This window comes from Neopelma chrysocephalum, unplaced genomic scaffold (genome assembly GCF_003984885.1).
Source record: "Neopelma chrysocephalum unplaced genomic scaffold, ASM398488v2 Primary Assembly neopelma1_26, whole genome shotgun sequence".
In the NCBI taxonomy this organism is placed as follows: Eukaryota; Metazoa; Chordata; class Aves; order Passeriformes; family Pipridae; genus Neopelma; species Neopelma chrysocephalum.
Genome location: NW_020897695.1, coordinates 1,862,497 through 1,887,304, shown reverse-complemented (window position 1 = coordinate 1,887,304; position 24,808 = coordinate 1,862,497). Strand labels below are relative to the sequence as shown.

At 38.6% G+C, this 24,808-nt stretch overlaps 1 protein-coding gene across 1 annotated transcript in view; it reads left to right on the top strand.

The window, feature by feature from the left end:
* Positions 1-24,808, top strand: part of JAZF1 (JAZF zinc finger 1) — a 189,561-nt gene that overhangs the window by 135,124 nt on the left and 29,629 nt on the right. The window contains exon 3 of the mRNA XM_027675302.1: positions 24,234-24,430. Within this exon, the coding sequence (XP_027531103.1) occupies positions 24,234-24,430 (197 nt within the window). The remainder of the gene's footprint in view (positions 1-24,233; positions 24,431-24,808) is intronic.

The window sequence follows — 24,808 nt, the reverse complement described above, 5'->3', positions numbered from 1 at the left end:
TGTGGCGTGAGGTATGGTGTGGCTGAGCCACAGTCTTCTCTATGTCCCCTGGTGCCTCCAAATTCTCAAACTGTAAACTCCACACTTTTGAGGAGGAGCACGTGTGCCCTGCTAAGAGGGACAGTGGACGCTCGGTCATCCTACACGTCTGCTTGGCCTCAAGGCTACGCAAGGTCAGCTTCTTCAAGGAGAGATTCCATTTGGACTTCTCTATCCTGCGTAGACCATTTGATTTTCTCCATCACAGAGGCAGTACATGGTGGGGGATTAAGGCATGGTATGTCTGGATCACCTCTCCCATGCCTTATAGGTGGGTCACACTCTAGTTCTACATCTGAAGTTGCACAGGTTTAAACTTTTCCCTCCCTGCTTTGGGTTGGACGTTGCCTGCTGCTGTATATGTGCCATTTGCAACATGCAGCCAGGATGAGAGCCAAGGTCTGGCTTGAGTGCAAACCCCAGCCTATCCTTGAAAAGGTTTCCCAGGGCTACTGGCTGAGATGGGTGGGAGTTTGGGGTTCAATAACAGGAGTTAGGAGTTTACACTAGCAATTTGAAGGACCCAATCTATATGCCTTTGCATGGGCCTCATTTTCAGAGAACACTGTAGCTATTGAAAGTCCATGGGTTACAATGAATATTTAGACATTTGTCTACAATTGTGTAGGTTACAGTTGTGGCTGAAACAACTATAAACACTGTGAAAGAGGACCTGGGCCCAAATGTCAAGGGAAGTGGGTCATAGAGGACAATGAAGACGAGAGGAGGGAATTGCAGAAGACACAGAAGAAGCTGGTGTTTATTGCAGTAGGGAGTTGAAGAAAGTGGTTTGCATGTCCTTGGGAAATTCAGCTTCATTAGTTCTGTTCTTTACAGAACTTTTTAATTTAGCCTGGGTTGGTAGTGGACTCACAATTGGGAAATGGCATGGTGACAAATAGCTTTTAGGTTTTTGCACAGTTCAAGTCCTTTCCTTTTCTCAAATGTATCTCAGAAATTGCTCCCATGGTGTACATCCAACCCAATGTCTGGATCAGTATATGGGAACAGGCAATGGAAAGATTTGTCATGCAAAAAAATTTATTTGAGGAATATGTGGAAAGTGTCTGTGATGAGGCAAGTCATTCTAAAGTTGTCATCACTTTCGTTTGGCATAGGTCGGTGCTGCTGGAGAAAGAGATGATTGCCTCTCCCTGTTCAGGCTTCCTATTCCCTTTGTGTGCTGTCTTTGTGGATCTGACGTGGTTTTGGTTGGGTTAGCTTTCACTTGGACCAGGTCCATGTTCCAGCTTGCCCACAAGTGCACAAACACTTCTGCTGGGAAGAGAGTGGTGAGAACAAGCAGGTTGGTATGGAAAGAAAGGTGGAACCATCCGCCTTGCCTGACAGCAGTGAGGAGTTATGCCAGGCAGGGGGATTGCAAAACCATCACTCCCATAGGGACAGCAGCAGAGTCAGAGGCTGGGTCCAGGGAGGTCTGGTAAAGAAGGATAATCAGCAATAACATTTTTAAGGACTTCTCAGAACCCTTAAAATAACATGTTGTGTCACTGAAATTATTTATTTTTCAATAATTATTCAGTAAGTGTAGTGTCATTGACTTCTGACACTTAATATTGATAACATAATGCTGGGTCTTTCCCCCCCCTTATTTCTTCCCTCCCTCCCCCTTCCCTTCCTCTTTTCTTTTAGTGGGTCCCTTTAGTGCACTCCTTTAAGATTTGGACTTGGGAGTACAAGCCTATATTAAAAGACATTCCCTGCCCAGGAAGCTGAGCACCTTGTGTAAACCACAGTGCCAAGGGGCATGTGGGAGCTGGATAAGAGACACTTGGAACATCCATATAGGCTTACCAGGAGGTGTTGGACACAGGCTTCTATTAGTTTTTACTGAGATGGAACTAGTTTGAAATAGGTAATGTCCAGGAAAAGTAAGTAATGTCTGCAGGCACTATCTCTTACCTGGATCCAGGGCATACTTGAGAATGGGCCTGACGTTTTGGAAACAATAAACATATTTAATTCAGCATTAGTTTTGAAATGTAGGCAAGCAGACTTAGCTTCATCATATTTAGAATCCCAAACGCATAATGGAAAAGTGCTCTGTGGTTTTTAGTGTCACTAACCTAAATATAACAGCTGAATTGTGTTAAAACTATACAAGCAGATACACATACTGTGGTTACTGTTACTCATTCTGTATTTCCACACCCATACAAGATGCCTGGTCATGGTACAGACATTCGTCTTCTACTCCTGATAACACAAAATTTACTGATGGGACAACCACTAGATACTGGATGCTATCCTTACCTGAGGGAGATTTCTTGTAGCCTGTTGCTTTCCAAGAGAACAGCCCCAAGTTACAATGGCCCTGCATCTGCAGGGACTGAGTTTGTGACCTGACATTGAAAATGTCATTTATTTTGTCTGCTTCATTATGAAAAAATAGCAGGTCTGTCAGATGCGAGGCATTAGTAAAATCTTAAATTTCCACAATTTAGCCTTATGGAAAGATAGAGTTACAGTGCAAGAATAGCTTACAGGGGCATGTAATTTTGCAATACTCTTTTGGAAAGGAAAAGTGAAAAAATGTAAGAATGGATGCAGAACCCTATACCCTATTTCCAACTCTTCTTTAGTGACTTTTTGCAAGCATTTACCATGTCTCATTTGCGAAGCAGTATGACAGTTGTCACAGGGCCTTGGACGATAATAAAGATGGTAAAGAACAGAAAAACATGAAAACTATTATAGTGTGTAAAAGTAGCTTGATTTAATATGGGGGCTTTTTTCCGATTTACCTTTGAAATTGCAGAGAGGCTGTTTAGAAACTACCTGAGAGCTGAGGGGCTGTTATGTGATTATAGGATGCTCTTGAGAGATGAAAATGGGGAGAACAGAGACAGTCTGACACTGTGATCTTACCTTTCCTATGTGCTTTCTTTCTTGTATGCACTAAGTGAGAGATTTTAGAAGACAGGTTATACATTTCTTATGTAAAGCTGTTTCTTCTTATTTTCCTTAGAAGTAGTCTGGAAATCTTTAAAGATAAATGGGTTTGGGTTTGGGTTTTTTTTTAAATCAGTTTTGGTTTAGAGAACCCAATTACCTAGGCCTGAGTTTTGGTAAGTGGAGGACCATGTGAACAAGTGGAGAAGGAACTTGGGATCTGAAAATGGATATGCTGTTGCCTAGCTCCAGATGCAATTTGTAACATATGAGAATAATCAAGTCCTGAAAGTGTAAAAGTAGAACAAGAGGTCTAGATGGAAAGCTTAATACTTAAGAGCCAAATAAAATCTGTTGTAGTGGATTAGGCTAAAATGTACTAAGAGCAGCCTCTGTTAGAATTATGTTTTATTTTTCATTAGTGTGTAAATTGCAAAGGATTGTCAGCAATAAATTTGAACTTACTTTGATAAAAGACATCTTCTGTAACTTGTGAAATCTAATAAAATTCATTAATATGCCATGATTCAAGATTTCTGTAAAGGTTAAGAAAAATATGACTAAACCTAAATAAAATATTATTAATCATGTGTTTATTCTAGACTTTAGACACGTTAGCAATTATATTTTCACATCATTGTCCAGCAGTTGCAAATGTACCAAAAAAATATTGGCAGAAGACTGTTCCTTAAGTGAAAACAGAGAGCCTTAAACTTCAGAAAGACCTGAAGAAAAGTTATTTAACTGTTAAACACATAAATAATCCCATTAGCATTGGAAAGAGAAATCAAGTTATTCTTTTCAGATTCTGTTATGACCTTGCAATAAAATGCACGATGTTAAGCACTGCAGAAACTATTTGTACAATGCAAGTCATGACATGAAGGACAGGGAATTTTTCCCAAAAGAGCTTGTTATTTGGGCAGTAAGTTTGTTGCCATTGAAGTTAGTGAGTTTTTTTATGTAGACTTTGTCTTCCTGGCTTTTAGAAGTGAATAGCAGTGGTTTTCTGCGTTAGAAGTGCTCTGCTGAGGAGCCGGAGGAAACCTAGAACTGTATAAACAAATGAGGAAAATGCATCAGGTGAAGGCAATACAAAAGGACACAGATGTGTATGTCGGACTAGCAGCTACACCCAAATGAGTGGGTTATTACTGAAAAAAACCTAACAAAACAGTGGGCACATCATGTCAGAGGTTGATTGGGTTGCTTATTTTAATGTGTTGTTGCTTTCCTCCGCTGTGTTTCTACAGCACAGTTGGAGAGCATTCCCTACTTGAGTTCAATGAGTAAGGAAGAGAGATTTAGATGCATTCTTGTATTGCAGTGTCATCTATAAGTAAATAAAATAGAAACTAGTTTTGTTTGAAATATCAACAGAGGTTTCCTCCAGCAAAGATGAGATTAGTTGCTTGTTTCTCTGCACCTACATCTTTCACACTGTAAGAGGTGTGCCCCTGTTTCACTAGTGTATGTGAGAAGAAACTCAGAATTTCCCAGATTCAGCTTAACCTTTATACCAAATTTCAATTTAATCCTCCCCCACACCCCTTCTCTCATCAGAGTCCTGCGTGTCCTGGTTTTAATTATTTAATGTATTTTTTTTATTTTTAATAGAAGACAGTGAGATAGTATCTTATGGACCCAGAAGTCATGATTATCCCAACAGAGAAACCAATTGTGGGTGCTTTCGTCAGTTCCTGGACAATGATGATAGAGGAATGAGAAAAGCATGTTCTGATTCAGCTGTTTATTCCCACATGTAGTTACTAGTTTCTTAGTGATGTTTGTTTCCTTGACTAAAAATTGCAAAACCGAGAACAACAGCAGTGAAATAGGCAGAATATTTGAAAGCACTGTATCCCAAAGTAGAAATGAATAGGACATGTAGGGAGCTAAAACTTTATGGTTCTTTGAGCTGATTGTCTTTATTATCCCCAGGTTTTCTATTTAAAAAAAAAAAAAAACACCACAGAAGCAGCTATTCTTCTTGTTTCTTAAAAGACGAGGTTTTATACATAAAAACTTCTCTTTTGCCTAATTGTTAAACTAAGTTCTTACAGTGGCAGCAGTCTTATGATGACAACAGAGAACCCCCATGTGAAGACAACAGTATTATTGATGTTATACCCCTTTTATAGTCTGCAATTTAGCATATTGGAACCAAAATTCTTACTGTATATCTTCTGTCCTAAAAGAAACTCTCTGAATTTTGCCTGAAGTGCAAACATGTGGCCTTGTCTTGTACGGTTGTGTAAGTACCTGATAGCAGGGAGGTAGTTTTTACTTGTGGCCTCATGGGATAAGCTGTGTTCCAGCAACACATAATTTAAAGGCTAATTCTGTAGACTTGTGACACTCACTGCTTGTCTTCTGTATACTTTACGTGAAAAATTATTTGGGAAATTCAGGCTTCCTTTTCCTACTTTGCCTTTGCTGTGTAATTTCCCTGGCAGATTGACTCAGAATTTTGTAATAAAAACGGGGTAGAGGAGGGACCGCTAACACAGAGGGTAAAATGAACCATGATGTGAAAGATTCCTAATTTTGTTGGTGGTATCTTGTTGATCACTATCTGGTAGTTGATATTGAGAAGCTGTTCACAGAAAATAGGGATTAGACTGTCTGGGGAAGGCTGAACTGCCTCCCTCTAATCAATGGGGAGAGGTGCTTCTCAAGGAGATAGTTCAGACTAGCCAAATTAATCCCTTCTGTCTGCATCAAAGACAATATCGGTGCAGTGGAGTAAACCAGCCAGATTAGGTGAGTGAAGTACGGTGGGCTGGAGAGGTAGATTAGGAGGTTAATGTGTATTGCATAGATATGAGTTGGTGGGGGCTTGGAAAGATTAACTTGATCTCGGTAGCTAATTGAAAGCAGTTCTTCCCAAACACACAGCCGTGGTTTCCTGCTCGTGGAGTAGCAGCTCTGTGAACAGGTCCCTGATCAATCATCTGTATCAAGGTTTATGAAGTTTTTGATAGGACAGGATGGATCCTTATGGTTCCACCTTGACTTATTTCACATGTAACACAGGCGAGGAAGTGCTCTTACCACGTCTGCAAAGGAGTTGTAGGCAGAAGTGAGTTACAGCCTGAACTCTGTGACTTTGAAGTAGAGAATGTATTCTAGAAAAACATCCAATATTGGTTTGAAGCCAAATGAAAAACTTCATTTCACTTGGTAAATCTTCCTTACTGTTAACTAGGTATCATTTTTTTTTAAATTTGAAGTCAGAATGTTTCCAATTGCCATCCATTAGATAATGTTATCCCTCTGTTTATTTAAAAGTAAGGGCCTTTATGTATGTTTATAATCCACATTGAACAATCATTCATTTATTCTTTGAAAAGTTAAGAGCTTTTGTGGCTGTTGTGGTGTCTGTGAGCTCTGGGGAAGACTCCTTTTTCTAATGGGTAAAAATTATGAAGAGTTATTTCCAATTTCTAATTTGCTGTGATAGCCAAAGGCTTAAGAAGACAAGTCAACCACTGCATCAGCTCTTGGAAAGAAAATCAACAGAACATGTCTATCTGGTTTAGCACTAGATTTTGGCAGAGACACGACATTCTCAGTAGTGAACCAATTATTATGGATAATAATGTTTTAGCTTGCTTAGATTGTTTTTTTAGAGTATTCCCAGCTAATGATAGTCATTAATCCATTGGTAAAGTGAGTCTTGAGCTTTCTGTTGTGATCTCTATTTTTGTTTTGTTTACTTGAATGGATTTTTAATGTGATAACAGCCAGATTGTTTTTGATAGCCTGATGTCATGGCTGATTGAACTGTTCTGTTTCTTCCATTAGCTCTTGTCTGCTCATTACTGCCATTATTACTGTGAGTGGCTTCCCTCCTCCACTCCTACATCAGTTTTGTGGTTTGGGGGGCAGGAGAGTTAGTGTTCAAAGCTTTTGATTATTTTCTCTCAAAGTTTGCTTTAAATGTTATGCTTTTTGTGTTCATGTTTCTGCCATTAAATTGTGACACTGTGGTGTGGCTTTCCTCTGCTATGCTGACAATTTTTGAATTTTATTTTCTCTTAATCCTGATCACCTGTCCTCTCCCATATTCTAAATGAGGAAAGAACTGGTGTCGTAGAAATTATGCCCTGGTGCATAAGAGTTAGCAGCAGTACCCCTGTGAAGGATGAGGGAGCAGTCTGTAGATGTTGCTGGGACTTTAACTCCATAAACTGTGCTAGCTTTTATGCGATTCCCAATCTCTTAGCAATCAGTGCACTGAGGCATGTTGCATACTAAAGTGTTTCTTCAGTTGTGCAGTGTCAGATCAGACTGAGGCAGGGTGATGCTCCCCTCCAACTGGGAAGTTACTGGGAGAGTCAAATGATCACAGTCTAGAGAGTTTTCTGACTGAGTTCATAGGCATACATGGACATGCTGTAGTTTTTAGCTAGAGATTTGGGCAATGCCTTACTAATCCTGATGATTTAGGAACAGTTATAAGGGGCTAGATGTTTGGAATGAGGATGTCATTATTTATTTCTTAACACTGAGTTTCCATTGTAGTAGTTGAGTTTTAACCAACCCTCCTTTTCTGTTATCATGGGACTATTGTACTTAGGACCTTAACTCCTCCTAATTTCTCTAATCTTCCCAGTCTGCACATTTTGATTAATCTTTGTAGCTTCTTGTCCCATCAGGTTGCCCTACGCTGTTTTGAGTTGCTGCTGACAAGAATTGTGAATACCCTCAGGAGCAAGTCCTTCTGTGGCAGCACTCCCATCTTATTCCACTTACCTTGGCTCCCACTCAAGTGCTGTGGTGCCCCTGATTGTTTCATACTGCTGTGTTGCAGGATTTGAGCAGTGCTGAAGCTTGCTGGTGTTTGGTTTTGATTTTGCAAGTTGCTGAGCACCTCGTGCAAGTGTTTTCAATTACTCTTAGTGTCAGTGGGAGATGAGGATAAAAATGGTGCTGAGGAGCTCCAGCAACTTGCTGCTATGTCACCCCTGCAAACAGACCAGGATGTATCTCTGTAAAGTTTATTACCTAAGGGTAAAGGAGTTAACTTGGGGAGAGAGAACTTTTGGTGCTAAATGTCACAGTTTTTCCTGCAAATATCCATTTCTCAATTTTATTTATTTATTTATTTATCAGTGCTTTACAATAACTTGCAGCAAAAGCAAATGAAAATATTACATGTTTTTAGACTTTTGATGCCACTAGGGTAAAAAATGCTCCAGCTCAGGAGTATGTTTAGCAATATCCAGACTAATTCTGAAACATTTAATCTGAAAGTCTTATTTAGGGTTATCAAAATAGAGTCAAATGTTTGACAGCTTTGCAGTAATTACTCCACAGCTATTGAAAAGTGACTGGATCTGTTTGTTTTTAAGGGACAAACAGGGCTTTTGGACAAATACGGAAATCACTGTAAGACTTTATTTGCATTTAAATTAATACCTTTTATTGCTCTTATTTTCATAGTTGTCATTAAAATTAATATTTTTTATTAAATTTATATTTTGCCTTTTAGAATTCAGACCTTTATGAGCTTTCCCTTTTTAAAAAAGTATGGATCCTGCATATAGGATTTTGTTGCCCTTTCCTCTCAATTATGCAGCACAATAGACATGAGTTACTACGGGAGTGGAAAGGAGTTTAAGTATTTTAATTGATTGTATGTAAGTGTTTACGTGCAACTCCCATAGGAAAATACTATAAAGGCAATTTCAGAATTCTTCCCTTCAGAGAAAGTAATCTGTGTCTAGGGGCAAGCCTATCTGAGTGATCCAGAAAATCCCGGTAGCTTTAAAAGTTTTTGAGTAAAATTTGTGTGCAAAGCACTGTTGCTATATTGTTTAATCTTGCTGAGAGTTTATTATAAAGAAGTGGCAGTTCAAGTGAAAATTGGCTTCCATGAATGAAGAAGGGTTTTATAAAGTTAGTTTGGATAAAAAGAAGACGACAGTTCATCACACAGCTTTTGCATTTGCAGGTATTAAAAAAAAATCCTTCTTCCCTTGAAATGTTGCTTTGTCCCCCTCCACTGTGAAAGACTGATTAGAACTATCTTTCAGAGTTTCTAGGAAGTAATCTCCAAGAAAAATTATGAAATATTTAATATCACTGTATTTCATAATTTCTATATAAAATAGTTTTTGAAAATCCATTCTGAACCATGATCTGAGCTCTACTTTGACCATATTAATAGCACAACCTTTAAAATTTTTTTGATTGATAAACAGAAATGAAAAAAAATCCATTTTGGGGAGCTGGCCTTAGAAACAGCTAAAACATTTTTGAGAATTAAATTATTTGGTTAAAGTTTTGCAAGAAGCAAAATGTTTTGTGTCAGTGTGCTATACTGAAAGTGTTGAGCTTTTTACCACAGATGTTGATTGATGGATAAAAAGTATTAGGGGTTGCTATCATTGCCTTATATTGACAGCAGTCCATAGGTTGTTTTCCAGGCCTGTAGGTTGTAAAATGACTCCTCTGGTGCTTGACATAGGTTTTGGGGAAATTAGAAAGGGACACGTACCTCTTCAGTCCCTCAGTATTTGGTAGGTAGTTTATGTGGTAGGAGTATGCCAAAGCAGACTTGGAAGGTGGACAGAGAGGGAAGGAGAGTGGGAAGGTTTAATAGATTTTTAGCCCCTGTGAATGAAATTAAATCTGAAAATCAATATGCCAAAGATATTTTTTTAAGTTCTCATTTCCAAAGAGAAATGTTAATATGTAAAGCAAGGTTTGTGAAATTTTTGTGACAAGGAAGCAATAAGAAGTTATTTCACTGTCTGCCTTTTAGCTCTATTTCTACGTGGCATTGGTGACATGAGAGGACTGCCTCTTGCCAAGGGGCCACTTGACCCAGGTCAGGGCTTTGGGTGAGATGAACAGCTGAGAAATGCCCTCATATAGGTTCCTATCTGATGCTCGCGGCAAAAGTGGGAACAAACCTTGGCCCTGTGCCTTTCAACCCAGACAGTGGTTCTCTAGTGTGGCAGTTTTGCAGACCAGAGTCAACACTCTGTTGACTATATTCTTAGGCCATAATGCACCAAATTTTACCCTCAGGGTTCTAATGAACTGCTGTTTAATATAATTTTGTAGACCATCAAGGAACCACTAAGCATACGCTTATGGGAACCACTGTGCGAGCTGAGAGAGCCAGAGGTTTCAAGGCCCTGTAGTCGGTGGGGTCAGCTATTAAACATGGCTAATTTTGCACTGAGGTTGTTGGTGTGATTTAGGATGATGCAGGAATTTGCATTTAAAGCATTTTCTTAAACTAGGTTTTTACAGGTGGTTGAAATAAAACTGGAATTTAAATATGCGTTGCAAGATACTGTGGCATGGCGGCTTAGGCACTGACTGAAGAATGGAAATAGTGGTAGTGGTGTTTTGAGGCTGTTTCCAAAATTTCTCTGCCACATTCCCTCTGTTTGGCAGCCTTTTCAGAAGCCGAAAGGGATGCAGGTGAATGTCTTGCATGCATGATATTGTACCTCACTAATAATGACAACCTCAGAAATTCAAAAATCATGTCAGAGATTATCAGACTTTATTATGGTTATATGAAAACTTGATTAATATTTAAGTTTCTCTTTTCTTTCTGGGTTTTGAGCTTTTAAGATTTCTCAAGGTGTATTTGGAAACTTCACTAGAGTTTGATCAACATTTAAAAAGTCTAAAACTACAGGATAGGGTTTAGAACATTTTCTGTCTTTATGTAAGTGCCGTAGTCCACTTCTCGAAACAGATTCTTTCAGCAGGGCTCAGCTTAGAGAACCATCCAGAATCACACAAACTGATAATTCTATTGTGTGTGTGCTGAATCCTGTTAGGGATGTGCTGCATGAGTAAGAGCTCTCCGAAAGTCGTATTATCTTGACCACAAATTTTTTAAACTTCATTATTTAATTTTTTTGGCCCTCAAAAGCAGTGATTTCACTTGGCTGTTAAAATGAAAAAACATATACATATATGTTTAATATGCAGACATATATTTAATTCATATGTATGCATGTAATAGAGTGTATATGTGTATCCATGTATATATGTGTATATATATATTTATGAACAAATTACAAGCAACAATACAGTGCTACTTAAATTCAGGACATGGATTACTAATCAGGGCAGAAGATCTAAACTGGAGCAGGGGTGTGAAACAGAGAAGGCTGAGATCAGAAGGACCCAAAATCAAAAGGAATGGTGGAATGACATTGGTAATGCAGAGAATATGCATGTCACTTGAGCATAGCTAAGTTGTTGGAGAACAAGGCAGAAATGCAAGTATGCATTGATAATATACATAAATGTGATTGGAGTGTAAAGAACGAAAGTGTAAAAGGTCTAATCTTTTCCAGAGAGTGGTAAGTGGAAATGATGATAAATTCAGTAAATTACCAAAAAAGCTGCAGAGATTCATTAGAGAAAGGTCTCCATTTAATTATTTTACTTTTATTTATTCATATAGCATCAAAACCTGCAGAAAGATCAAAGAAGAATATAAATTATATGTCTTGGCACACAAACCAGCTTAAAAGTAATACAGATTATAGCAGTCCCTGCATACCAGCTGGAGTTTAGGCTAAGATAGGTATTGCTTTAGGCAGCACCATGTGCACATGCCATGTGTGTTTCTGTATTTTACATGCTGATATTGTAGGAAGACATATTTCGTGTTGATGAAAATACAAAGTGAATGATGGTGCTTTTGAATTTCTCTGGAGGGTGTGAGAGGTCAGACAGTTGTGCTGTTCCCTTTGTGCCGGGTGCTGCTGGTGGTGTATCTGAAGGTGAAGGTTTTAGGACAAGAGGCAACAGGCAGAAAGTAATGCACAGGAAGTTCCACCTGAACGTGAGGAAGAACTTCTTTACTGTGCCAGTGACCATGCACTGGAACAGATTGCCCAGAGAGGCTCTGGAGTCTCCCTCATGGGAGATATTCAGTAACCGTCTGGAGGCAATCCTGTGTTATGTGCTCTAGGATGACCCTGCTAGAGCAGGGAGGTTGGACCAGATGACCTGCTAGTCCCTTCCAACCCCACCCATTCTGTGATTCTGATTCTGTGAAGCAGGGAAAGACTTTCGATTTTGTTCCTCATTATTGTCACTGACAGAGAGTTTCACATTTATGGAGTTGCATGAGGCCGAATTATCTAAAGCATCCTTGAGGTGACCAAATCTGTGGTATTTTTGTGGAATGCAAGCTGAGGACACCTGTCTACTCCACTGAGGCCCCTTCCCTCTCATCATATGGCGTCATAAACCCACACTTCAAAAAAGCGAGATCTTCAGGGCATCCAGAATTCTCAGATGCTGTTGGTGCGGACTTTCCACCACCCCATGATGCGTACTTTCCCGCCTTGCCTTGGTCTACAGACGTTTTCAGACCCTTCTGGAAGAGGCCATGCTTAATGGAGGGGCAAGCAAGTAGGCGGCTTGTTTTGGGGCAGTGCGGCAGAACAGGTGGCTGTGAGGTGATGCGGGGCAGTGGGATGGAGAATGGATGTGCGGTGATGCGGGGCGGTGGGATGGGTCGATGGATGTGAGGTGGTGCGGATGGGCGGTGATGTTGGGCAGTGGGGCGGGACGATGGTTGTGAGGTGGTGCGGGCAGCGAGGCGGCAGCAGCAGCAGCCTGCAGAGGGCTCTGTGACACCGCGTTTCCCCCGGCCAAGTGCGGGGGGAAGGGAGCGCTGGGGTAACGCTTCCAACAGTCTGGTCTTAGTCTGGTAAACAGACTAGGAATTGTGGGCTAAGTCCTTTTCCTCAGGCTTTGCACCAAGGCTGAGATCAGATGACTCAGTCCGGACTCATTATTTTAATAGCCTACAGCTAGTTCACATAGCAGCGGGAGTCCACAAAAAAGGCATTTAATTGTTGAAACTCAAACTGGTACATTGTAACTGCAGATTATAGTATTCAGATTTAAGTGATTCAAGTAATTTATAAAGCTTTTGCACAAGCAAACTGAAAGTTAAAATACTGATATTGTAATAAAAAGTAAATAAAACATACTTTTTGTACATTAAGAGCCAATTAAAGAGCATGATTTCATTTAACAAACTTAAAACAGGCAGGTGATATTTGCCAACATTACTACAGCTGTGTTTTACATTAGGAAATTAATTAAAATAGTCATTTATACTTTTTCCACTTGGAATTCTTAGGCCTTTCTGTATTACACCATCTATTTTCTCTTCAGTCATTGTGTTAGGGTGCATTTGTAACCTCACTTAGCAAGCTGTATCATGACTTTGGGGGATTTTCCCTTACCTAATGAAAAACCGGCTTTCTGCAATAACGACAGTGAAGCAGATCAAACAGGGCTGAAGGAACTTCCCTGCTGTCTGCCTGAGAGGCAGCGCATTGTTAGTTATTCAGATGTCAGTCCTTTTCTTCCGCATCCTAGCAGGGTTTCAGTGGTTTCATCAGATCACTCCGAGCTGGAGGTGGGAGGGTGGCTGCCAGCAAGGGATGCAAGGGAATGGTTTCCTGTTAGACTGAGCAAAACGGGGGGATTTACTGCAGTCCCCCATACGTGCCTGGGTCGGTGCAATAGCACACCCTGAGACTAACGGGAACGAAATTTCAAAATTTCAAAATGCAAATCAACGTTCTGCTTTTATACTTCACAGCTGAATAATGGGACCCCAGGAGTTATTCTTGATTCTTAGGTATTTCCCCCTCCCCAAACTGCTCATACAGTGATTACATAATGAATGGTTAACTTTGTGAGTCAAATCAGCTTAAAGCGTAGAAAGGTACATTTTTTTAAAATAGCGCATAATTACAGAAACTAGAGTTCATTATTCCATTTGTATGAAAGAGCAAACATACATGCGATGGTTATCTACTTCCTTCTCTACTTTTCCTTGTCTACCTTTACCTGAACTTTCTTGCCTTTTAGGGGGAATCTTTCGAATCAGATGTTTTATGGACGTGTGACTCATTGCAGCAGAGTCTGAAGGACTGGGAATGTTCAATTTGCCAATTTAGTGGGGCAGAGTTGTTTGTGAGTTGCTATCGTCCTCTCAAACAACTCATGATGCCTGAAAACTTGGTTTATTAAGACCAGACATTTCACATTCCTAATGTTAAGATTGCTGCAATTTTCCATTATAAGCTTTACACCCCACCCAGTCCTCTGAATGCAGATTTATAAATCGGTTTTAAAAAATGCTTCTCCATCTAAATCTTCACTTAGGTTTTAAGCTTTGGAGAGCATCTTTTGAGTTGAATGCTCTTTCTCATCTGGAGGATCATGTTCTGCATTAGTGTTTTCCAAAACAGATTTAATGTTTCTTTAAAGATAAAATCAAACAGTGAATGCATTGTAAATGACTTTGGTGTCTTTGTATTTGAAAGATTTTAAGAATTAATTTATTATGAAACTTATTACCACAGTTTCTTTTTGTCATATTTTTGTTGAATGGATATTCTGGATTGCTTACTGTATTGATGCTGCTGGAGGAGCCAGTGCAGACAGTATGTGATACATTTCTGAAAGACTGAAAAATGTATCGGTTAATGCATTTGACTAATACAGTGTAAAAAACTGAAGATTGGCTTATTTATGCAGATTGATATTATAAATCCTCAGAGTTAATAAGCAATGCTTTTTGATAATATCTATTTTTAAATGCTTGCGTGATGAATCCGTCTTTGGGTGTTGACTTGAATTCTCAGAAGAACTCGACACAAAATGACACAAGAATACCGGACGTAAACGGAACATTACCGGAATAAAATATCTGACATTTTAGCTCTGTGTTCTTAAAGTTAGAAGTCCTCGAGGCATCAATAAAATGAAACCAAGTCCAACAGTAAAAGTGTGTGTCATGTGTGCACAGATCTATTTCTATGTCGGGCTGACTGAAAGAAATTGTTTTTACATAAATAGTTACAATAAGCTCTTCAACAAGGAAAGAGGGTGGACCAGTAATGGAAAAAAATACAGTATTTTAGGTTAAGCACATATGAATGTAAAACATCCTACTGGAACTAGGCAATTTGACAATACTGGAGCCTGTACAGAGAGCCAGAGTGGGGCTGGTACAGTACTTAGTCTCACATAGGAACTATTTTGAGATTAGAGTCAAATTTGGGAGATACAGACCCTTTATTTTTAGTCCATGAGCAGATTAATTCCGTCATCTCTGAAGAGATTGGTAATTTATTATTATTATTTATAATTATTCTACAAATAAGAAGGCAAACACAATTTAACTCCCCTGTACTTTCCTCTCACTAAAATAAAAGTTAAATTTTTATTCTCCCTTCAAGAATTTTGCACTTCACTGTTGTGAAAGTCTAGAGTAGTCTAGTAAGTCATAAAATGTGAAATTACAGTATTTAAAATATTTAAACTTAATAACTGATAGGTTAATTTAGAGTATCACTGAAAAGATGCCATCAGTACTCTTTCATCTGAGATAGTGTTTGTTCATACTAAGAAAAATAATTTTAGGGCTTTGTATATGTGATGCAGATTTAAAAACTGTCAGTGTACATTTTTAAATTATGTGATTTAAAAAATATTTAAATGTTGAAATACTCCATTTCATGTTATTTTTGTCTGCTAAGATTCTCATTTTGGTCTCTGTAATGTTTTACTGCTGTGTGACATTACATTTTTCCTGTATATTAACAAGGATATGAACTGAAATGTAAGGATTCACGACATTATATTCAACGATTAATTAAGTAATAATCCATGAAGTATTTGTTGTTAACAGCAGGCGATGACTGGTTCGTTCATTAATGGCCATAAGCAAAGCCAAGGCTGATGTATGTCCTAATAAGCCTGTTTGTGAATGCAGGGAGGAGGATTTTTGAAGTGAGAATTGATATGTTACGCTAAAGGCAAGTTTGCTGCAGCATCTTAAAAATCTGTCCCAAATGCAAGAAAGTCTACAAGTATTTTACATCATCCAAATGCTCCTGGCAAAACTCTGGAATGAGTTTGATAAGGAATAAGTTGATGTCAAGGCAGAACGCAGCATAGTAAGCATTTTCATCGGATGTGCCTGCAAGGGTTATCATGACTTTTTAAACTCTTCTGCATCTGTAGCAGAGGTGACGGTATCATGACAAACAGCGGTTGCCTTCCTGCTAATTACCTCCTTCAGGTAATCTCTTTTGCTTAACTGTTGCCTCTCACTGTATGGAAATTATGGAATCTTGAAGCTGCAACTAAGTTATAGCTCCTTTCTGCAACCACTGATTACTTCAAAATAGGGTGGAAAAAAATGGGGAAGGAGTGGGAGGGGAAAGGAAGAGAACTAGCAATATGTTTCTAATGTTTTGGAAATTACTGTTGCTCTCCTAAGTTGATTTTGGTGAACTCTAATTTTGTTCCTTTTTAACACAGAAATGTCATTTGTTTGTTTTAATGTCAGAATGATGATGTGGGCTTCTCCCTAAGTCCCTGTCAGCAGTCAAGGGGATAAGTAATGAATTTTCATTATGAATGAAATATCTAAAATAAGACTGCATCTGTCCTGATTACGTTGCTGTTCTAATGTTATCTATCCAGTGTGCATTTTTTCTGTCAATTTAAAAAGAATATAAACTAAAATGCAGCCCTTTTGCATTTGCTGCATTACTTACGCAAATTCAAGAAAGAAAAGGCAAAAGTACCATGTTGCTTAAAAAACAAACAAAAACCGAAAAAAAATCCTTCTTTGGACGATTTAGAACAGAATATTAATTTTTAAGTAAACAGCTATTTTTTATGGTGGGGTGAACATACAACACTTATTTGTTTGGCATTTTTTAATTTTAAATTAAATATTACTTGAAAAGTAGGTACAGGAAAATAAGTATAAGCAGAATAAAGGAGAAGGGAAAAAACGCAGAGTAAAGGAGAAAAAAAAACCCCACAGAAGAAAAAGAACTCCTTCCAAACAGAAAATATTAACATTAATATATTAAGTATAAAAAACATTTAATACATTACATATAATAGATTAAATAATTATAAAATGGAAAGCTAGGGCTCATGTCCAGTGTTTGGTATTTATATTAACATAAGTATGAAATGTAATTCACACTAACCTTTTTTGTATAGTCCCGAAATCAAGAGAGATACTAAATTTCTTTCCATTACTTTTAGCAGAGACTTGTATTGATTAACAGAAACTAAACACTAAAAAAGTTTTACTGTAGGCAAGTATATGCTTTGGGATGGGTAGGTAATTGCTGCTTTATTTTTATTGTTTGAGTGGTAATAGATTACTTGCCATATCACCGTCCATTAGCTCCACTTACATTTAGATATGAAATTACTCAATCTTCTGAATCAATTTTCCATGCTAGAAGCACAGAATATCTTCTTAGTGAATATTTTATTGTGTCTTGTTGTATCTTTTAAGAATGTGTGAAGAGCAGGCAACTGAACTCTTGGTCGTATTGAGCAGATTTCCTAAGGTTGCAGCCTTGAGTATACTGACAGCAATGAGTGTGACTGCATGTTGTTAGACTCTTTCAGTGATGAGGCAGAAGTGTAATTTAACTTTTTTTAAGGCACACGTGCATCCTAATAATCTCTACTACATTTGTTAAAGATGCACATGTTCAGGAAGATATGTATTACACAATAGCTGATTTTGTGGCAGTAATATTTCTACATCTTGAGAGAACTGTTTAAATAATGGAAATGAAAGAATTGTACCAGCAACGAATTATCCCTAAGGCTAATAATAAAAAGAAATCTGATTCTGTCCTGTCTCTCTAAGATACTCATCAGTTTGTCATAAATATTCCTTATTTAGAATATACGGAAAGCTTTCAATAGAGGAGTCTGAATACAACTGAGAATGAACACTGAATTCCTTTGTAAGACCTGATCTCAGTGAATGTGCACGTTGAAGTCCTACTTAAATGCGTGTGTTTCTGCCATAAATACTGGGCTGGAAGGGTTCTTTTCAGAAACTTGGAAATGCCCGTTAATGATCTGTTTGATCTGGTTAGTGCATCTCATGAAACGCTATGCAGGTTTGAGAGGATAATTGAGAGGGGATTATTATTTTGTGCTGTTTCTTCTTGACTTTTTATGTTTTTGTGAAATCAGGAAAAAAGCAAGACAATCAAAAGAGAGTATGCATTAGCACTATGCAAATACTCAGTAATCTAAATAGTGTGGAGGCATGTGTGTGATTATGCATGGTTTTAATGGGGCTTTTTCACACTGATGTTTCTTTTTAGGGTTTTGCTGAAACTGTAATAAAAGATCTCTAAGGAAAAAAAAAATTCTTGCTAGCTTCTGTGAAGCTAGCAGAATACTGTACAGAGCTGCAGAATACTTCTGTTTCCTCCACACTACAAAGAATGGTATGTGAAAGTGCTCAAGGGTGTTCATCAAATTATTTGAGTTGATGTATGGTACGAAACTTGCTCATATATTTCTTTCCTCATTATCACATAAATAGTGTGGCAAGGCATTACTGGGGATATCGATTGGTTTTGTTTGGCCCAGTTTTGTTCAAGTTCAAAAGTCTCCTTTCCAGGAAACAAGACAGCCTACCGCTGAACTCCCACCATTTAGATTTCACCAGATTTTTCCTTAACCCAACAGCAGTTCAATTTAACAATTGTCTTTTCCTTTTAGCACTGGCTAAATCAAACTGCTTTCATTTCTCTTTTCTTGTAAAGGCAGCAAAAGGTGTGGAGGACAGTCCAAGACTGACAGGTCCACAGAGTCCTGTCCTATGAAATCGGGTCATGCCTTGAGAAGTGGATACTCCTAATCCCTCTTCAAAGTAGTTTTCCTGAAGTTTTAAAAGACTGTACAACTAGAAGTGCTTTCTATCCTAGCCTTTCTTTTTTTTTAACCTAAACAATATGATGAGGAAGACTGGGAGCTAAAATTACCATCTCCACCTCCTTATTTCTCTTGGTACAGCACTGACAAAGAGTTGCATAAACATCTTGAGGCAAAAGTAGGAAAAGATTGAGGGGTAAAGCGGATACAACAAGCACCTTGCTCTGACGTGTATAAAGAGTAGCAGGAGAATTAATGTGTGGCTTTCATGTATGTATGTAGTTGAGTATGTAGTATGTAGTTGAGCCAGCGTGTGCCCTGTCTGTCAAGTAAGTCTGACTACCTTTTATCTAACTATAATACTACCAGAAGACAGCATAAATCTGTTATAAAGCACCATGGATATTTTTTTCTCTTCTTTCCAATCAGTCTTGAAGTTGACCAAGTGTTGGTCAACTGCTGAAATGCAAGTGGTGGAAGCTCAGCATGTTCTCATGTTCTGGTAAAGGTGACGGGCTTTCCCAGTATATCTTGGCCAAATTTAGGCACACATGAATATAAGCTAAATTTTACTATCAGTGTTTTTTCGTAATTATCTGTGTGATAATGAGAAAAGTTCAGAACTAATTCTCTTATGGTATCTTACCCTGTTGTGGGCTAGTACTAGTTGTCAGTGGTGAGGCACAGGCAGGGTATATTTGTTACTGTTAGGTGGTGCTGTAAATTTTTTTAAGCTTGTTGGCAGCTGACCAGTGTTGCGGAGCAACCCTGGGCTTGAGACTCTGTGTAGTGTAATCTGCTTGTTTTGAAAGTTGAAAAGAATCCCCCTCTCATCTCTTTTCTGTGTATGCAGTAACTGGAGAACAGTAGACTTGTGATTGTGACATATCCTCTATTGGTATGTGTTTTAGAGACTAGATCATGAAGAAATCATATGTAGCAAATTAATATTCAAATCTAACCAGGTAGCTGTGATGCACCTTCTTCACTGTCAGCGTAAATGTCTATGGACATAGAAGCAGAGCTGCTCCAAGAAGGGCTAAATTCCTGCATCAACTACCTTTAGCAGTGAGAAAGAGGAGGAAAGGGTACCTCACACCCTGATGAGCATTATCAAGAATATACATTCTGAAGCACAACCTGGGTATTTTTTCCCTTTTAATTTATTTGCAACTCATTTTTATAACCCTTACCTTCAGTCTGGATGTATGAGTCCAGAGCTCTTAAACTTTCTTAGAATTGTGTGTAGCATATGTTTCATCATAAACTAACTCTGACATCATCATATAAGTCACATTGGGGCATGATCATGAAGCAGTGCCTGCTAATAGCACAAGGAAATTTCTGAGAGTGTGTTCCGCTTCTGTTCATTCTTGATTCCAAAGCTTTTGGGAGTGACAAGACAGAAATATTGCAAAGGTTTGATTTGAAAAGGCTTTTTTGAATTTGAACATAGCCTCTGCTTTTTTGTGACTTTTTATATTGGTAACAACAGCTAATGCTGTTCGTGTTATATTGCCACCTATATGAAAGGTTGTGCAACACTTTCCATTATAAGACTGTTTCAGTTGCTTATTGTGTTGCCAACATTCATCTGTTTGGGCTGAAATTTTCCATGCTGGGTGTCTCCTTCAGGCTGAATTTCTTGGGAAAGTTTCAATAAAAATACTTGAACCATTCCAGGGAATGAGAAGAGGGGGGGAAAACTGTATTTTGCTGCAAGTATTTGATTCAAAAATCACTGGACATACATATTTTGGAGCAGGGAGTTGAATTATTAGGAAGGCGAAAAGGTGAGGAAAATAAAAAAGGCTGTAGAAGAGATCTCTTTCTAAAGAGTTCACTCCTCCCTGATGTTATGAACCATTGGCAAGACAGCACACGAACACCACGCTTTTCCAAACAGGGTCAGTGAATGTCTGGGAGCTGAATAACTCTCCTTGTTTCACTGCATCTATGTGGTGTATTGATTTTGGGGAGAGAGGCTTCTGAGGTGTAAACAAGATCCTATGCAACAGAGAAGGTGACTGAAATCTTCATAATGGTAGAACTGGAGGGGCAGGTTTATGTGGATAAGAATAACTTGAAAATAGCAGAGGTAAATTTGCTCAGTAAGAAGATGAATCTGAGGATGGTGAGAGAGACTATCAAGGAGATGGGATTTAACCTAAGTGCTGTTACGGCAATCTTTGTTAGTTCCAGTTCATTTTCTGTTTCCCAGACATCTTGTGCATTTAAATGAGGCAGGGAAAATTGCATTCAGTCATGTAATTTAGAGACCAGTATTCAACCTTAATTCCAGCATGTTTCATTCCTGAGCACTTGATGTTGCAACCATAATGTACTTTTCAACATGAAAATTAAAGCCTTAGTTGGAAATGTTATTTTATACCCATCATTAAAATGCTTATATTGTAAACTTTGAAGAACACCACCATAGTTAGACACATGTATAATACAGCATTTCAATTAAAATACTGAAAAATGTTTTCTATTAATCCATTTAGACAAGTTTTCTTTTCAAAAACATAACACTGCCAGTGCTTCAGCAAACATGTATGAGACTATTTGGATCTGAAAAGGTTAATTCTGTACTTGAGTTATCAGAAACTAAACTTTCCACAGACTGCCTTCCATTTCTGTCAGGTTCACAGTGTAGACAACAAATGACATTTTGGAATATACTTTACATGCTTAGTCCAAATGTGAGTGAGTTAAGAGGACAGGGAAAAGTTTCAGCTATAATTTCAGATTTTCCTGATTTTTATGGACTTCAACCAGACTGGTTATACCTCAATATTATTTTAACATTGTTATTTGTGGCTGAGTTTGTTAAAGAGCAGCTTTCATGCTGCTGCTTTTAATATCTCAGAGTTGAGGTTATCTTCCAAGTTTTCAAGAATTTATAATGTTACCATAACATTTTCTTAAGGAATAAGGCTTCCCATCCAGAAGCAAGCATACATCATGCTACGAATTGCAAAAATAGTGAATTAGACTTTTCCTAGTTAGAGGAAAGCAAATGTGTACTGAATGCCCATTTTATTAAGATCCTCTTAGTTTTTTTTCTTGGATGAGATTAGACTTATATTTGAGGACGGCTTCAACAATATCATCTGCAGCCTTGTTTGAAGAAGAGAAATTTAGCACTCAACTGTTACTATGGATATCTGCATTTAAAATATTAACTTCATAAAAATGCCATATCCGGGTTTGACATGATGTATTATTGTCTCAGTTCAAAGAAGATAAACTGTCATGTCACATACCTGTTTATTAATGTCTGTGGATTGTGTGTTGATGTAACATATCATGGCAAAAATCCACTTATTAATGCCTTCGTGGTATGGATGGACAGGATACATCTTTATTGCTCTAATGGTGCCTAAAAGTTTATGCCGCAGTGTTTTGAGGCTATGTTAAAGTACACAAATCTCTTTTGGAAAACAGCTGGGTTTTTCAATATCTAGGCCAAAATTTTCTTTCATATTTGGCACAAATGCCTAAACACCCGTTTTTTTCTTTCTCCCTTACCCTTCCCTATGCACTTCTTACTGTTTCACCAGAGCTGTTTTTTCTCAGAGATCTCTTCCTAAATGCAGTCAGGATTGGACTCAGCCAGTAGAATCTACCCAGCTCCCACCCAGTCAGCCCCTGTGTTGCAAGCCAGTCACAAAATGTTGGGTTTCTGTGGAGTCTGAATGAATATAGTGATTATATTAATATAAACTGTTAGTTTAGGCCCAGAGAAGAAACTGGACTGTCCTACAGCACCATGTTGCAGATGCTATGGCAGTTATTATGTATTGCTGTGAGACCCAGCGTGACCTGATGGTCATGTTCAGTGCAGTTGTTGTGGTACTGTGGTCTGCAGAATCAGTTTGTCCAGCCAGCCTGTGGCCCGAGCCTTCATATAATGTCAGGATATAACCTGTGAACCAGATGACTGGCATGGCAGCATTTCCTCTGCTTTACTCTCCTCAGGGTCTGCTGCTCTTCCTTGGGAGCTAAAGGTGGTCCTCTGTTGGATTCTGGATGTGCATCAGTGGTTGCTTGTGATATGATAAGGAATGTGAAGTCACACAACAGATAGTTTGGTCACATAGCAAATACAATTGTCACATAAAGAGAAATTTGGTAGATTGATGCATTGGCCCCTGCCAAGCACCCACATAGCTGCTTCTCACCACACCTCCAACCGCAGTAGGATGGGGAAGAAAACAGAAGGAGCAGGTGCAAGAAAACTCATGGGCTGAAATAAAGGAAATCACTTACCATGCAGTACCATGGTTAAAGCAGACTTAACCTGGGGAAATTAACTTCATTTATTGCCAATTAGCATAAATATTTAATTACTGATTCAGATATTGGTTACTGGGAAACAAAAGAAAAGAACTAAAACACTTAGGGGGGAAAAAAGCCACCTTCTCTCCCCTTTCCAGGCTCACCTTCACTCTAGACACGTCTCCTCCCCTGCTATGGCTGCAGGCCACATTCAGTCCCTTCAGTGAGGTGGCAGGAGGTCCAGGGGTTGGAGTCAGGTTGGAGGGCTTTCTCTCTGCTGCGCCCTTGTTTGTCACTTTTCCTGTGCTCTGATGTTGGTTGCCCATGGGTTGCAGTGCCTGCAAGGGTGTACCTGCTCTTCACCGTGCAACACCGACTACTCCCCTGATCTTGTTATTCTCTTATTTCCTCTGTTGCTTCCTCCTCTCTCCCTCCAGCATTTTCTAACCCTCATTAACTATGTTTTCCCTGAGGTGCCACCAGCTTGGCAGGAACCAGAATAAAAGTGAAAAAAGCTCTTTTTATTATAGATAAGATATCCCATGCAAAAAAATTTGCACTGCTGGAATTACTGCACTACTGGTGCACACTCTTCATCATGCTGGTGGGATTCCCTCTCAGCATCCCACAGAGGTGAACTCTGAGTTGCATTAGGCCTTCAGCAGCATGTACCAAAGCTCTACAGAGAGACCCCACTTGGTTTTCAAGAGTTGGGAACTCCCAGTTTGAGAAATTGCAAGTTAATTAGACATCTTTTATGCCAGACAACATTGTCTAAAACCTTTAGCAAAAGACTGTGATTACCTTAAGTTGGAAATTATGTATCTACACAAAGTAGTTCCTACTGTCTCTTTAACTTTGAGATTCAATACATTTGCTGCTAACATTTTTCTCTGTTATAGCTCCTTAGCTGCTTTTTCACAGAATGACTGAATGTAGTCATTGTGAACGATTGAGTACAGTTATTATATTATTATTTGTAATGTTGAGCTCTGGTTGGAAAAAACTTGTATGTTCGCACATGAAGCAAATATCTAATGTAAGTTCTATTGAAATCAGAAGGAGATTGCCCAGATCTTTAACACTGAAATAAAGCTATTGATGAAGTTTATATTTTTCAGGTTTGTGTGTTGCAGAGGAACTTGTCATGGCTGAGTTTGAAGCTCCATTGGGTCACTGAGGGCAAAAAATACTTTACTTAAAGCTTGTTTGAGGGCAGTGTTTCAAACCTCTCATCCTCATGATTGTCCTTGTTCTAGATTTATGACTGATGCAGCCCGACGTGAGCAGGAATCTTTGAAGAAAAAGATTCAGCCGAAACTCTCTTTGACTTTGTCAAGCACAGTGTCCCGTGGGAATGTATCTACTCCACCTCGCCACAGCAGTGGAAGCCTTACTCCTCCAGTCACCCCTCCAATCACTCCTTCCTCTTCGTTTCGCAGTAGTACTCCTACAGGTGAGCACCTACTGTTTGGTTTCTCCCAGATAAACTAGCAGGTTTACTACATGGCATTTAGAGAACAATAGACATTGGGAAGGATTGGAAACAAAAACAGCTAAAGATAGCCGTGGGCTATTTTATTTACATTTGGTTTGCAGTCTCTAAAATGTGTTTGGGCATTTGTTTCCAAGCTCTTTGCTAAAGCAGAGAAGGACATGAACTTTAAAAATCACAACTGAAATTATTACATGAAAAAACTAACCTTACCAGAAATACCAAATGCACAAAAGACCTCTTATGTATCAGTACGAGAGCTTTGCATATGGTAAAGTGCCAGTTAAAGATTAAAAAAAAAGTAGTATCTTTTTTTTTTGGAAGAAATTTGAATTTATA